Source organism: Python bivittatus, unplaced genomic scaffold (assembly GCF_059951505.1).
Source record: "Python bivittatus isolate LINGU-HERP-01145 unplaced genomic scaffold, Pbiv_v1 ctg000610_np1212, whole genome shotgun sequence".
Taxonomy (NCBI): domain Eukaryota; kingdom Metazoa; phylum Chordata; class Lepidosauria; order Squamata; family Pythonidae; genus Python; species Python bivittatus.
This window is the reverse complement of record NW_028277088.1, coordinates 41,848,248-41,863,363: the sequence shown is the minus strand read 5'-3', so window position 1 is coordinate 41,863,363 and position 15,116 is coordinate 41,848,248. Positions and strand designations below refer to the sequence as shown.

The window sequence follows — 15,116 nt, the reverse complement described above, 5'->3', positions numbered from 1 at the left end:
ATTTTCGTGCTCATTCTTCTTCCAAGCAGGTAACTGATGATACAACCATCACCAGCCATACACTAGTCAATAGCATGAAATTGTTGTCTTTCTGCTAGAGGTTTTTCCAAATCTTTTTTGGAGGACAAGATTAAAGCCAGAAGTTGATTGCTTGTTCCTTGATATTAATGTTGGCTTGGAATGGCAGTGCTTGGATGGGAAGTCCAGCTTGGATAGAAAAGCATCACTGCTTCTATTATAACAGTGTGGAGAGATGATATTTTATCACCAGAAGGATTACCTTAAGCCAGCAAAAACTCTGCAGCATCTGAATGTGAAATATGTTGAATAATAGTACTGTTGATCAAGACTATCTGAGTTAGCCAGATACAGACTATAAAAAACACTGAATGAACAGTTGATAAACAAGTCTATGGCTGTTATGTGCTGTTTAGAAAAGATCTTGGAAGAAAGTCTTATCTGCCACTATCTCTCCTTGCTTAAAAATGTAAAGGTAGCTTAAAAAAGGAATGCCATTGAGTTTTAACTTGATTTGTAAACATGGATTTATTTGTAAAAATAGAATATAAATAAATACAGTGAAATAAAAAATAAAATAATTAAGGATTTTTTTTTTAAGCATGGTAGGCTAACAAGGCAGTAGAATCCTGGCCTGCACATAATGTGAAGTGAAATAAGAATGTTGGCTAATGACCAGGATCCTATAGGAAGCCAAGAACAAATATTAGTCAAAATTGCTAAAAGTCACAAGGTTTTTTTTTCTTTTCTTTCTTTGGGGAGTCTGCTGATCTCTCTTTGATATGCGGTTTTGGTCTTTTGTGGATGTATAAACAGCAATATGCTGAGTTTCACCATTGGAAATAAAAGAAACCTCCAAGTTTTAAGGAGGTACCTTTCTGTTTTTCAGTGCTAGAAATGCGTGTGAAGGAATAGATCTTTCTTCTCTTGATATATTCCAGGATGCATCTGGCTGGTTTGAGGAAAAATACTGGAGTGAATTTGGTTAGATCCATATGGTCATTTTTATGTTGTGGCAGTTTACTATTTTATTCTAACTACCTGTGTTTTCTTATATGAAATACCAGGCATTATTTTTAAAGAGCAAATGAGAGAAATGCCCTGTCAATATTCTGAAATGATGGAGATATATTTTCTGGCATTCATATAGAAATGAATGAACAGAACACTGAACAGGGAGAAATATAATCTCTGGTTCATCAAATAATTAATTCTCCTGTTTTCATGATGGTTGCTGGAAGAACACCTAGTGGTGATCAGTCTTCCCTTGAAATGACATCAGAACTGTTCTCCTCACCAAACGTGACAGAATTATAGAATTTTAGATTTGAAGAAGCTTGGAGGCCATCTATCATAACCACCTGCATAAGGCAGGAATCTCACAATATCTTCCTTCCTTCCTTCCTTCCTTCCTTCCTTCCTTCCTTCCTTCCTTCCTTCCTTCCTTCCTTCCTTCCTTCCTTCCTTCCTCATGGAGTTTACTGGTTTTTCTAAAATGGAAGTCACATTTTCTTTTTAGAATAACAATTCTAGCACATTGCAAATGTGGTCTGCAGGACCTGGCATCTTTTAACAAATGTGGAGGGCAAAAAGGGAGCTGGCAGTACCTAACCAACCTTGGCTGATCTCAAAAAGGTAAGCAGAGTTGGGACTAGCTACTAGGACATCCCAAACTTCTAGACTAGATTGGGAAGTTAAAAATTGCCCCAGAAGACAGTGGTGGCAAAATGCTTCCATCCTGTGGCCCAAAACTCCACTGTTGCATCCAAGTAACCACCAAGAAAGAAGTTTGACTAGAAGGAAGGGAAAAAACATTTACTGAAATGAATTTTCCATTGGATGTCAGCTCCATTTTATTGTCTTGCTGAATCTGTTCAGGACAGAGATGGAACCTCATCCTATCCCTGTTTAATGGTAATGACTCTGTAACAGAAGATTAGCATTATATGAGTGTGATAATGCATTGCATTAAACCAAAATGGCTTAATGATTGTGAGTTGGCTAAACATGACCTGTGAACCCAGCCTTAGTGGTTGAAACTATATTTTATGATTTAGCATTATGTGTGAAACATGCCAGTCTGGCTTGTTCAAGAAAACTTGCTTAAAACAAACCATGCTTTGATGTGTGAACCAATCAGGGCTCAGATTCCTATGCCCTGGCGTCTTACGTATGAATTGTGACTATGTTATAATCTCTGATAATATTATTATTACTGTTGTGCCATTAATGCACATGAGAAAAACACAATAACATGAACAAAAGAGAGTTCACTGCAAGAAAGACCTTGTATTCAATAGCAATAAAAATGTGAAATAGTCAGAAGAATGCAAGTCAAGAGAGTTATAGAATGAACAGAAATAAGCTGTAGCAATACCAGGCTGAAACTCATATTGGATGAACAGTAATCACAGCCTTTATTATAGGCTTGTTACATACAATTTTAGACTGTTAAATTGGAGCCAATGAAAAGAAGTAGGAAAAGAAGTAGCCCTTGACTTCCACTCTTACTTTTGAGCCTGATAAACAGTAAATGCTCTTTCAAACTGAGCTTGACTTAACAACTTTATGGTCACAACCATATCGTTGTCAGGACAGCCATATCGTCAACAGTAATCCCCAGAGTGATGGCTAGGCTGGGAACTCTAATGGATGAAAATCACCAAGAAGATTCAGGAAAACTTTCCAAAAGTACAAGCAGCTTTGTAGCAGAACAGATTGCTGGGAAAGTAACGGACTTTCCTTTGCTGGAGGGATTTAAGCAAAGTCTGGCTAACCATCTGTCATGGATGCTGGAACTGTATTTTATCCTGTAAATCTTGTATTAAGTCTGGACTGGAGTTGCATTATCCCCAAGAGTTCTTCCACTGCTTACATTCTATATTCTGTGTATGCTAATACTTTTGTTGAGGATTAGGACTAAGGAATGCCAAACAATGGCTTCATCAAAGGAACAGGCTTAAGTTACAACTTGAAGGAAGACAGAAGAGGTGCCATTTAAGTGTTCTGGGATTTGCAATGGGGGAATAGTGGAATGAGTGTGCTCACCAAATTTCCTAGGGAGGCAAGTGTCTACCTCATCCCTCTTTTTTGAGAATGCTTCTTTCCTCCTGTGCTTCCAAGCTGGCAAACCCTTGCTAAGCCTGCAGTAGAGAGAGGTCTCATTCAACAAGACATTCACTGAATCTAAACCAGTGTTTTGTTCCTTTGTTCTTTATTGTCCTGCCACTGTTAATGTATTTGCCACACATCTGCATTTCTTCCTAGAGAATTCTGGCTTTGTTTTTCATCCCCTCCTCCCTTCAATGCTTATTTTGGCCATTGCTCTGCTATTGCATCCATTCTGTCTTCCTTTAATAAATCATGCACTGAAAAGCCCCCAAGAGTGCTATGAGCCCACAACACTTGTGCTTAATATTTATCACTCCATACTACGATAGCCCATCAGCATAATAATTTTTTTTTAAATGAACAAGACTGCCCTCAACCATCAGCCCTGCACTGATTAAAATTGACCCTCACTGATTAAACAATTAAAGCTTGAGTTCATTAGCCTATCGATTAAGCCGATTCAAGCTTTCAGCTTCCAACACGTAGTCACTGTTACATGTGAAGAGAATGTAATGAGCTACCTACAACCCCAACCCCAGCAACTTATTATTTTGCTTTTTAAAAAAAGGTGACTCAAAAGCAGATGCTCTTGGGGAGTGTTGGACAGACAGCAACCTCCCTCATTCTCGGCCAACATAGCTTTTAGCTATGCCTGCTGGGGATTATGAGATCTAATAGAAGAGGATACATGTAGCTCAAGGTTGGACTATGGAGTCCTTGGTGTTCTCTGAGTTTGGTTGCTTGCAGACATTTCATTATCCAACTAGGTAACATCAGCAGTGCATTGATGCACTGATGTGCATTGACTAGGTAACAGTGCATTGACTAGGTAACATCAGAGCACTGAAGATGTTAACTAGTCGAGTAATGAAACATCTTCAAGCAAACAACCAAGCTCAGAGTACACCAAGGACTCCACGATTATGGGATCTATAGATCTAAGGCCCTGAATGGCCCTAAGCTCTGATGTGATGGCTTTGAGCAGAGATCTCCAGGGGCAGGTGAGGGTAACTTTAGGGCAAAAGTGATCTAGGAGATGTCAGGAAACCTGCTATACTGTAATAAAAGCAGAGGGGGGAAAACCCAAGGTGGTGGTGGTGGTGGTTGCTGTTATTCTCTTTCAGTTGCCATACACATGTCTGTCCACTGTGCATGGACTAGGAGAGGCAACTGAGATTTGTGGGGGACAGAAGAAAGTTGTTTAGCACAATAACTGCCAGACAGTTCCAGTGGACTCTATTCCCACTTTGCATATTGGCATGCCTGGAAGAGATTCCAGTGATTGTCAGCTTTGAAAAATCTGGAGCTAGGATAGCTCCAAGAGTTTGCTATGAATAACAATATATCATAAGGAGATTGTGAGTGAATTCAAAAAATACAAAGTATGAATCAGTGCAACACTAACTGGTTACCTGCATCTGGAAGTTCCAAAGGGTACTTCTAAAGTATTTCTATCGCCAACATAACAGTATGTTGGAGCAATATGCAACAGTACATGAACATAAACAAGAGCAGGACTTTGATCACATGGCTGCCATCTTGACTTTTTTTGATTTCCTCCCCACGGACACCCCTGCACAGCATATATATGTAGCCATAGATCCATCACCCACGTGCCCCCATTGCCTATAGAGCAGACGAGGGTGGTGGTAGCAGTAATGATTCTTTAGTAGCGACTATTAATGTTGAAAGGGAAAGTTATTTGTGTTATATTGTGTGTGTTGCCTAAATACATAATTAATCACTTCGAATATTTCTTACCCCTCCTGTATCATGAAACTCAGACTTGGCTACAATGAATCACAAGTACTTAAGATAAACAAAACGCCATGCCTCACTCAACAAAACAGGAAGGCTCTTGCCAAAAGCCAGATCTTAACCCGGCAGTGAAATGAAATCACTAGATAAAGAGCCAGAGTGAAAGAATGGAAAGAAACACTTTTTATTCCAAGTACAAAATCACAAAACATGAAGACATACTGCCACTCTTCAAGTGCATCTAATATCCCAGAATCTATAAATGTCATACAATGTAGAGCTTACTATCTATCAAAGTCTAGTAACAGATCTTCCATCTACTGAAAGAGAATGGTGAATTTCAGGTAAGTTTGTCAGATCTTGAATATATCTTGTCTTGTATAACTTCTCTTGAATGTGGGCTTATGTCTTTACAAATAACCAGGTCAAAATTTGTTTTGTATAATCAAAATCTGTGAGTAGTGCAAAAATTTAAAGTAATATTTAGCACCCTATCCAGTGCTCAATTAAGCACTGTTATTTTGTTATTGATGGCTTGTTATTTTGCTATCTGTATTGAAATGAAGCCAACATTAGGGGTAGCTGACAAGAGAGGACATTTCATAATGGTATAGGAACGCCCTTCCTGGCATCTCCACATGAAATATAACTCTTAGTGGTGGTGATTCAAACCCCTGTTCAACAGACCTTAATCTTTGGCAGGTAGGATATGATTTCTCAAATATGGCCCAAGCTCTTTACAGCTTTAAATGTCCCCATTACCACCTTGAACATGGATTTTGCTCTGGCAATGAGTGCAGTTTTAATTATATTCAATTATATATCTTGTATATACTTTAATGGACTGCATACTACCTGTTCCATGCTGCCTAAGTTGTAGCTTCTATTATGTCCTGAAGAATGCATTATGGTCATCTACTGCTAAGCCAAGCCAAGCTTCTGTCCATCAGACCCTTGTATGAATCCATTTTCATGTTTTCCTTTGTCCAATCTGGATTAATTATAGGGCAACATGTACAACTGGTACTGGATAAGACAACAACCATTCATCAAGTGGTATCTGGTCTTTTTTTCCTTTTTAGATTTTTATCCCACTTTTTTATATATATAACTCAAGGCAGTGAACATAGCTAATTCTCCAGCTTTCTATTTTCCCCACAACAACCCTCTGAGGTAGATTGGGCTGAGAGAGAGTGAATGGCTCAAAGTCACCCAGCTGGCTTTCATGCCTAAGGGAGGCCTAGAACTCACAGTCTCCTGCTTTTTAGGCCAGCCCCTTAACCACACCACCAAACTGGCTCTCATTTGTCCAGGAAGCTTTGTATTCTATATTCTGCAGCTATTCTTCTCCACTTGAAAGGAATTAGAGTAATATTCTGGCAGTCAAGTGATGAGTAATGAATTTTATGGCAAGTTGCTATAAATTGTAATGCAAGAATGCCATAAAACATTCACAAAGTTTTCCTGAGCAGAATGCAGTTTTCCCAACCTGGTGCTCAATCTGGGGAAGGGTGACATAATTTTTATTTCTTTATAAATTTAATTATTTATATAATTTATAGGCCACCCAACTGGTAGGGTTACCAGATATCTGAATAGGCAAAGGAAGACACAGACAATTAAAAAGGAGGAGAAATTGGGTGGGGGGGAGGACACACTAACTGTTTAACTCTCTCAGCATCTGCAACAAAAATTACAGTGAAAAACTGCAAAAAAAAAAAAAAAGTACAGACTTAGGCCTACATGTATATGAAATCACTTTCCAACATCACAAAGACTGGTTTCTCAATCACAGGAAAGTGCTAAAGCTGATTAGTGTGTAAGTGATTCAGGTCTTGTCAATTTCAAGCACCAGGGCAAGCCAGAGCGTACTAATCAATTAATTAAGGTCACAGAGCAGAGCTTGTAAGGGGAGAAAAGCTGCTCAGGAAGAAATACTTGGTTAGATATTCAAAAAGCAGGCAATATTTGATTTTAATTCTATGCCTGCCAGACAGAGGACATGAGGACCAAAAGGAGGACTTGACTCCCAGCACTTGACTCCCAACAACTCTAGGTGGCTTACAATTAATAAATTAATAAAGGGTCAAAAGATATCTTCATGCCTCTCCCATTAATGGGATGTGTGAAACTGCAGAAGACCATTTCAGTGGCCCGTGAGTTCTGACTAGGGAATTACCCATATCTGGAAGAGCCTCAGAATGAACGGATCCCTGTACTAGACTTTATAGTCTTGCTTTAACACATTTTCATTCATCTTGTTGCAGTGGCTGTCTGGTTGTGTGCATGAATGACTGCAGCGTTCAGGGGGAATCCAAAAGGCAAGATGACAGAGAGAGGAGTCATAATGCAAGCCCCTCCCCTTTTGCACATGCCAGCTTGACTTTTTTGACCCCTCCTGTAGATGCCACTGCTTGCATGTGAAGGAGAGAGTGTGAGTGAGTAAAGAAGGCCAAGTGGTCTTCATCAGACTGGAAGGAGCGCCAAACCATATTGATTTGCCTTCTAGTTGTTTTTTTGTGACTAGACTGTCTACTATAGCAGCCATGTTGTAACACATCCAATAAAGATTCAGAATGTGCCCATTGGCCCCTGAGGGATGCAGATCCCTTATTCCAAAGCATGAAACTTGGTAGGGTAGGTAGGAATTTAGTCACTCTGATTTGGTTCCTGGACTGAACAATTGATCAATTGATTGTTAGGCTGGTCATCTGTTCTAATTTAGAGTGGAGAGTCTTGTATTTAAAAAGTTGTCCATACCAAATCTGACTGATAGATGGAGAATTAGGAGAATGAGCAGGGGGCAACTGCTGGTACTTAAAAGCAGACAGAACCATCTAGTCGTCATTTCTTCTCTAGATTAAATTTCTATTTCGGCTCTATTTAAATGATAAGCACTGCTGCTAATTATGTGTCCACACTTACGTATCAGCACGTGCAAATATTATGCAAGTCCCCTATCTTTTTTTTTTGGTAATCTGTATACTGTTTTGCAGGCCCATGTGAACTTCCATAGTAGTGCACAGAAAAACTGAAGACAGAGGTAGCAGAAAGATTTTAAAAAATGGATCAGATGGTATAAAAAGCCATTTTAAAATAGAATCTTGTAACAATCTTTCTAAAGCCTGTGAGGAAAATGTCTTAATATTCTTTCAGCAGAACTAAAGTGCCACCACTATGCAAGTCCTTTTCTTAGTTTTCAAGGGTGCCTGCAAGGGGTGTGTGTGTCAAAATGTCAAAATGGTGGCCACAACTATGCAATCAAAGCCCCGCCCCTTTGTTCCTTGCATCGTAACATGTATAAAAATGGGTGGGATTTTTACTGCATGGTTGTGGCTGCCAACTTGACTCTTTGGACCCTCCTCATACACCCCCAATAGTTTTTATAAGGGCAATCAACCCCCATCATCGCCAGGCACTGAAAAGTGTGTGAGGCTTTTATCTAGAAGGGAATTCTCCAGACAAAGGGAAGTAGGCTTCTCTAATAATCCCCCAGATTTCTCCAACATTCATTTTCAATGCGTTTGAGCTTTTAACCGTGACCTGAACAGCTTTCTTCTTCTTCCAATGTCAGAAATGCCTTCTGAATGCCAATTTGCATGAGAAGGCAGAATCCAGGAAGACTGTTCAGATTGTCATTTCTTTCTGTTTGCCAAAGCAACACAGCTCAGTTCTCCCAGCAGGAATGAATTTTGACAGGAAAATGCATATAAAGGGAAACATTTCACAATAAGTAAACAGAACAGAAATAAAGTTAACTGCTTTCAAAACAAATCAGATGAAAACTCCATAAGTAAACCAGCAGTTCTGCCCCCAGTTTTATCCTGGAGTGTTTCAGGTGTGTTTTGAGGAGCGCCTGACAAGAATTGGAGTAGTGGCATTAGATATGGATGGATCACAATTGGATGAAATTATCTCTAGATAATGTGACCATATGATTATCTCCAACAAATATATTTTGACATGCCTCAACTTTTATGACAACAGAGCCAGAAATGAACAGCATAGAAGCTGAAGAGGCTAGGATGGTGTAAGGAATGGTACAATAATGACAAAGCATCACAAGCTTTTTACAACTTGGTACAGATATATTCAATTAAAATATACTGTGTCAGTATAACAGTTGCCATCTGTGTGTAGCAGGCATGGCTAATAGCAAACCACAGGCTGGCCCTGTAGCAAGCTTTTAATAAAGGGTGATCAACCTTTTGCACAGAACTTCACTAATACAGAAAATTAAATTGTTTGAAGCTGTGATTATACTGTTTATTTCCATTTGATTTTTAATGTACTATCTCTTAGTAGTGGTGAATGGGAATTATTACAGAGCCTGTCCACTAGTCAGAAGAAGAGGTATTAGCTGAGTAATCATCTTTTGGCCCATAATCCAGAAGAAGCAGCCCTGGTAAAGTTGACCAATCCATGTGTCAGTGCTGGTGATGGTTTATTCTGTTTCAGGTGCTCAAACAGCTCCTTGTGGGTTATGCTGAACAGATGTTGACAAGTTTGTCATGAACAGAAGCTGCCAGTTTGAGAGTCATTTATCTATATCTATATCTATATCTATATCTATATCTATATCTATATCTATATCTATATCTATATCTATATCTATCTTCATCCCCAGCATGACGTGTTTTAATGTATTGTCTGTTCATCCTTGTAAATCACCAAGAGTTCTCGGAAAGTCTGCAGCCCTAGAAATTTAAATGATAAATAAAAGACATGAATGGCTTTGCCTATCATGCCTGCATGTTCATCATCAGGATGGTGCCATTTGGCAGTGCCTTGGAACAGAGGCAACAGAGGCAGGAGAGGGAATCAGCAATGGAGACAGCAAATGTTGTGCCAACATAGTTTCTGCCAGTTCAAGAGTGGATGGAGAGCATCTCAGATCAGCAGTGGGGAAAGGCCTGGAGAAGTTGTTGAAAAGGGATGAGTCAGCCTTCCCCAGCAGTTGTGACTTCTTCCTCCTTATATTTACTCAAGCAGTTGGTCCAACTAACTCAGGACTGCTGCTGAGCTGAAGTGTCAAAAAAGTCAAGGTGATGTTGTAATAGTAAAAAAAGGGGAGGGGCTTTGATTGCATGGTCATGGCTGCCATCTTGACTTTTTAGACACTCTCCCAGACATCACTGTGCTGAGAGCCTGTGCATGCATGTCCTAACCCATTGACTTAAATCACACAGCTCTTCGCTGTCAGGTAAAAATGGATATCCCACCTGCTCTTAGAGCCCATGGCATGAATCCAAGGGATCCAAAGCTGTCACAAGCCATGTTTGTCAAACACATTAACCCATACCAAATTGAACTGTGCCCTGTTGACTTAATTAACCTATTTGGCTGAGTTTGCACAACACATTGGCTAGTGTGTGTCTCAACAACACCTACATTTACCCTTTCTTGGGATCAAGAGCCCAGTGCAACCCTACTACTCCTTATCTATCAATAGCAGCCTTGGCTTGTACAGCTTTTCTGTTGTAACTATGACCACAGGGTACAATTTAATTGAATAAAAGTTAACCTATCCTTCAGGAGTGGAGGAATAAGTGAATTGGTGGAAAAGCAGCATGCAGAATTATTCCTCTCTTAATAACCTTGTGATGCAGGGCTGGCAGAGAGAGAGAGAAATTGGAGCTCAAGGTCATTTAGGAAATGTTCTAACCAATGAGAACTTTCACATGAGCCTCCTCTTAGCCTGGCACACTACTCATCATGCAGCACTGCCCACTTTCCCCCAGCCCAGCTGTTCTACTCCACCATTGGGTCAAACCTTCCATTTTCATTGAGGAACAACTGAGTTTGCAGAAAAATGATGCAATAGCCCTGAGCCGTAAAGAAGGCCACCTTTGATTTCTCCGCAGTTGCAGCTTCCTTGAAACTCTAAGACAGTGTTTCTCAACCTTAACAACTCTAAGACGTGTGGACTTCAACTCCCAGAACTCCCCAGCCAGCCATGCTTGCTGGGGAATTCTGGGAGTTGAAATCCACACATCTTAGAATTGCCAAGGTTGAGAAACTCTGCTCAAGGAACTGCAGCTTTTAACATGAAAAAAGAGAGAGAAAGAGGGAGATAACCGAGAGGGCTTTTATTGTGAAAAGGACCTCAATGAGTGAACAAGTCTCCCCCCCCCCTTATCCCCTCCCCATAAGCCTGTAGGAGCTGGCAAACCTGGAGGACTTGAGAACTAAGTTGGGTTGGCTGCTTTAGCCGGATGGCGCCAGACCCGCTTCTTTGCTGTCATTAATGCACGTCTAAGATCAATCCAGGAGAAGCCACATTTCTCACCGCGGCCACGCTGTGCTGTCCTGGATGGTTTAGCAACTGGTCTGCAGATTTTTGGAGGGAAGGGGAAATCTGGCTTCTTTCTGGATGGATGGATGAGTGACAGGCAGAGCGAACTATTCAAATTCTCTGGTGGGACGTTACCTTGGAGGGGTTGCGTCTGGTTGCAGTTACCCCAAAGAGAAATGGAGAAACAGCAACCACATGAATGGCTGGCGTGCTGAGCAGCCAAGTTGCTGTTGGAAAAGGGATCGAGTTGAGTGATGATGAATGCAAGACGAAAAGGAAGGAGATTACAGCTGTGTCCCGGAGTCTTATATTGGATATAAAAGCAGGAGGTGGCAAAAAGGAAGAGGACACGTCTGAACATGGTAAGCCATTGTCTTGCTTTTACCAGTGTGCTCCCAAGCATCTTGGGAGAAGTAAATAAGTCCTATGGAGGTCAATGGAGAAGTAAGTCCTATGGAGGTCAATGGAGGAGACTAACTGTCCATTGGCTTGCAGGCTACTTAAATGGATCCAGGTGTTTAAGAATAATTTATTTGTATAAGAAAATCATAGAGGAGAGGATGCACTGATCCCCAAGGGACCTTGCTTGTACATTCTCACTGTCCATTCCACTTGGCAGTTCCTCCAGTTAGAACCACAAACATTCCACGTCATTATTTAAGTTTCAGCGATGCTGCCTTCAAGCATGCTATACTCTTGTTGGGTTAATTTTAAGAATGGGCCTGATATAGAAAAAACAAGTTTTGTTTCAAACCCAGAACAAACCATCACATTCCAGAGACTCTTCTGAACCATTTCAGGTGATCTATAATTTGGCAGAACTGACACCCAGAATAGTTTGGATGTTTGGGGATTCGGATAAAAGAGAATCTGGATGGTGTGAGTCAGGCTATGCCTGGATTCATTACATGCTTTAATCATGGTTTGTTAAATGTCACAAGGGCTGACTTAAGAAATAATGTTAAATATGATGTCACTATGGTTGGATTCACAGAACACACTACTGTATGCCAAAATGAAACATGTCACATTGTAATTTAATGCAGCATCTTAAACCACCCACTGGAGAAAATTGCTGATGAGTAGATATAACTGAGCAAAAGATTGTAAGATTGCTTTTTGTATTCTTGGTTCATAAGAAAACAGGTGGTTACATGGAGAGCAAGAGCTTTCAGAAGAGAAATAGGTTCCTAGTAAGGCTGGGAAAAAGTCTTGAACTTCGGAGAGTTGCTTGTAATAGAACTAGGTATTATCCTCCAGATATTTACACCTACAACAGTGTGTCTCAACCTCAGCAGCTTTAAGATGTGTGAACATGTTGGCTGGGGAATTCCAGGAACTGAAATCCACACATCTTCAAGTTGCTGAGGTTGAGAAAAACTGACCTACAACAAGCAGCATCTGCAGCAAACCACAATTATGCTAAAATGACAATACACATGTGTGATGTCATGTAACTACTGTGATACATATTTGTGTCCCAACATCTGATGCAAGTATAGGACTTGCAGCCTTTGCATGATGGCATCACACAGATTTTGTCATTTGCACCCCTTCCCCCCACCCCCTGCTTTACAAATGTCTATATCTCTCATTAGCCCTAGCCACCATCATCAGTGGTCAAGGATGCTGCAAAGGCCAAAGTATCTTCAGGGTATCAAGTTATGTACCCAATGTGGTCCACACTAAGGTGATATTGAGTTGTTTGAAGTAGAAAGGCAGCTTCTTTCTGAAAATGGGCTCTTTCCATTATTATGGTTGGTAAATGAATGAATGAATGCATGCATGATACAATAACAAATATATTAACCATTCAACCTTTCAACCATTCTTCCACAGTGGTGGTATTTGCTTTTGCATCCAAAATGCATAGTGTAAACATAACTACTGCAGATGTCATTCCAATGTTGGATTAACTAGAGAAGTAAATGAAAGTTAATGGAACTCCATTAAGGAACATTGAGGGCTTTCAATAGGACACCGTCCACTTTCTTCTGGTCTTGCCAGCCCCATTCTGGCATTCTGTCCACTGCCAAACTACTAATGTGGGAAGCTACTCTCTGTGCATACCCAAAGCATTTGGACTTTGTCTCTTGCAAAATTCTGCACGTTCTTCAATATTTGAGCATGATTTTATTTTATTTTTTTAAAACAATAGTACAGTTTTCTCCTATCGCCAACCAAATGTGCTGTGACTGCCATATATCTTAGTTAGTATGAATTTTGCCCATCTTGGCTAGGAATTCTGTTGCAATCCCAGCATATTTGAGAGACACAAGATGAAGGGATGATATTTGGTTGTTAAAGAAGAATTGTGTTAGTGAGAGTAGCTATTCTAAAATATGCTTCTGCCGTTTCTCCAACATGATTGCTTATGGCAATTCCAGATGCCTTCCGGGAATCCTTACCAAAAATGTAGATAGGTAAAGCAGTCCTTTTCTTTTTCATTTTTTGGTCAGAGTCCTGCACCATTTTGCAGTAACCTTTCTTTAATATAGGAAAGCTTTCTGGCAAAGATGCCTAGTAATCCATCTAATGCATCTGATGCTGGATGTTAGCTAGACAGTAGGAAGGAAACAGTTTAGCAATGGATAATATGGGGGAGTTTGTTAGAGGGGATAAATGCTGAGCCTGTTTTCCTTTGAAAGAATTGTAGCCTTTCAGCAAATCTGCAAGGTTGCACTTTTCAGTACTAATGTAAACATGGAGTGTGCATATTAAATTGAACCATAATGTTTCTGGTGCTTTAAAGTGGCACTAATCCAGAACTGACAGCCATGCAATTAATACTTCATACTTGCTCAAGAAAGGATTAGTAAAAATGGGCCTGTGATTGCATGGGATGTCCAATTTAGGCCACTGGATTATTTGGCACGTTTATTCTTTACACTGTTACAGTGCATGTGAGTAAAGTGTTTTGATGTGTTTTGGCCATCTATATTGGGGTTCCTGGACAGAAAGCATCACAGGTGGAAGGTGAGTATTATTAACTACCAAAGCGCATTTGTCTGTACCTGCAGCTATTGGATATACCTAGAACAGGGTTCCTCTTAATTTCTATTGCCATAAGATCTAGATGAGTTTTTAGGGTTGTTGTAGACTTGAAAGCTGGAGAACATGAAATGGCAGCCACAGGAGACTTGGCTATTCACAAAATGGCTGTCATGTTGGGTATGGACAGTCATTAACCATCCATCTCCAAAAGACTAATCCCCCAACCCAAGGATGATCTTTACAAACCAAGTAAAATTCTTGTGAGGACCAAAGGCAACTAGTGGGGATTCTGATATACATTTATCTGGAACACCTTCTTGCTTCCAGATGACAGAAATGGAAGCTAAAGTTAAATAGGAAATAATATATCTTTTTTTCTCCTCCTCTTCTTCCTCTTTCCTTTTTTTTTTTTCTGCTACAGCAGCAAAAAATTACATCCCTTTCCAAAATCTTGCCGTAGGCAGTTGGCTAAAGTTTTAAATGATAAAGCTAAGTCTGCTTTTAATTCAGGTCAATGTGTAAAAAAATAGAAAGTTGTGAAAATTACAGTAGCTGAGATTCCAAGTTTGCATGCATACTTGAATCTTCTGGCAGGACCTTGGCAGAAGCTTTCAGGAAAGGCCCTTGAGTAGATTGGCAAAGATGCAACTACATCCAGCCCAAAGATTTAACCTCTTGGAGTATAATGGCAACAAAAAATGAATTGTTGACGTGTAGGAGCAAGCCATGCTAGGAACTGGGCCAGAGAAGACCACAGAGAAAACTAGCATGTTTATTTATCCTTGGGATTGTGGTCAGTATATACAGCAGCATTCTCTCAGTCTACTGGCCTCCAGATGTATTAAACTGCAACTCCCATAGCCCCAAGACATTTAGGGGATTATGAGAGCTGTTGCCTGAAACATCTGGAGACCATCTGGTTGAAGAAGGTTGATCTATA

The 15,116-nt window shown here is 40.1% G+C and overlaps 1 protein-coding gene across 1 annotated transcript in view; it reads left to right on the top strand.

The window, feature by feature from the left end:
- Positions 1-11,113: 11,113 nt before the first annotated feature.
- The window catches only part of GASK1A (golgi associated kinase 1A), a 33,563-nt gene continuing 29,560 nt past the window's right edge, over positions 11,114-15,116 (top strand). The window contains exon 1 of the mRNA XM_088150875.1: positions 11,114-11,544. Within this exon, the coding sequence (XP_088007001.1) occupies positions 11,542-11,544 (3 nt within the window). The 5' untranslated portion in view covers positions 11,114-11,541. The remainder of the gene's footprint in view (positions 11,545-15,116) is intronic.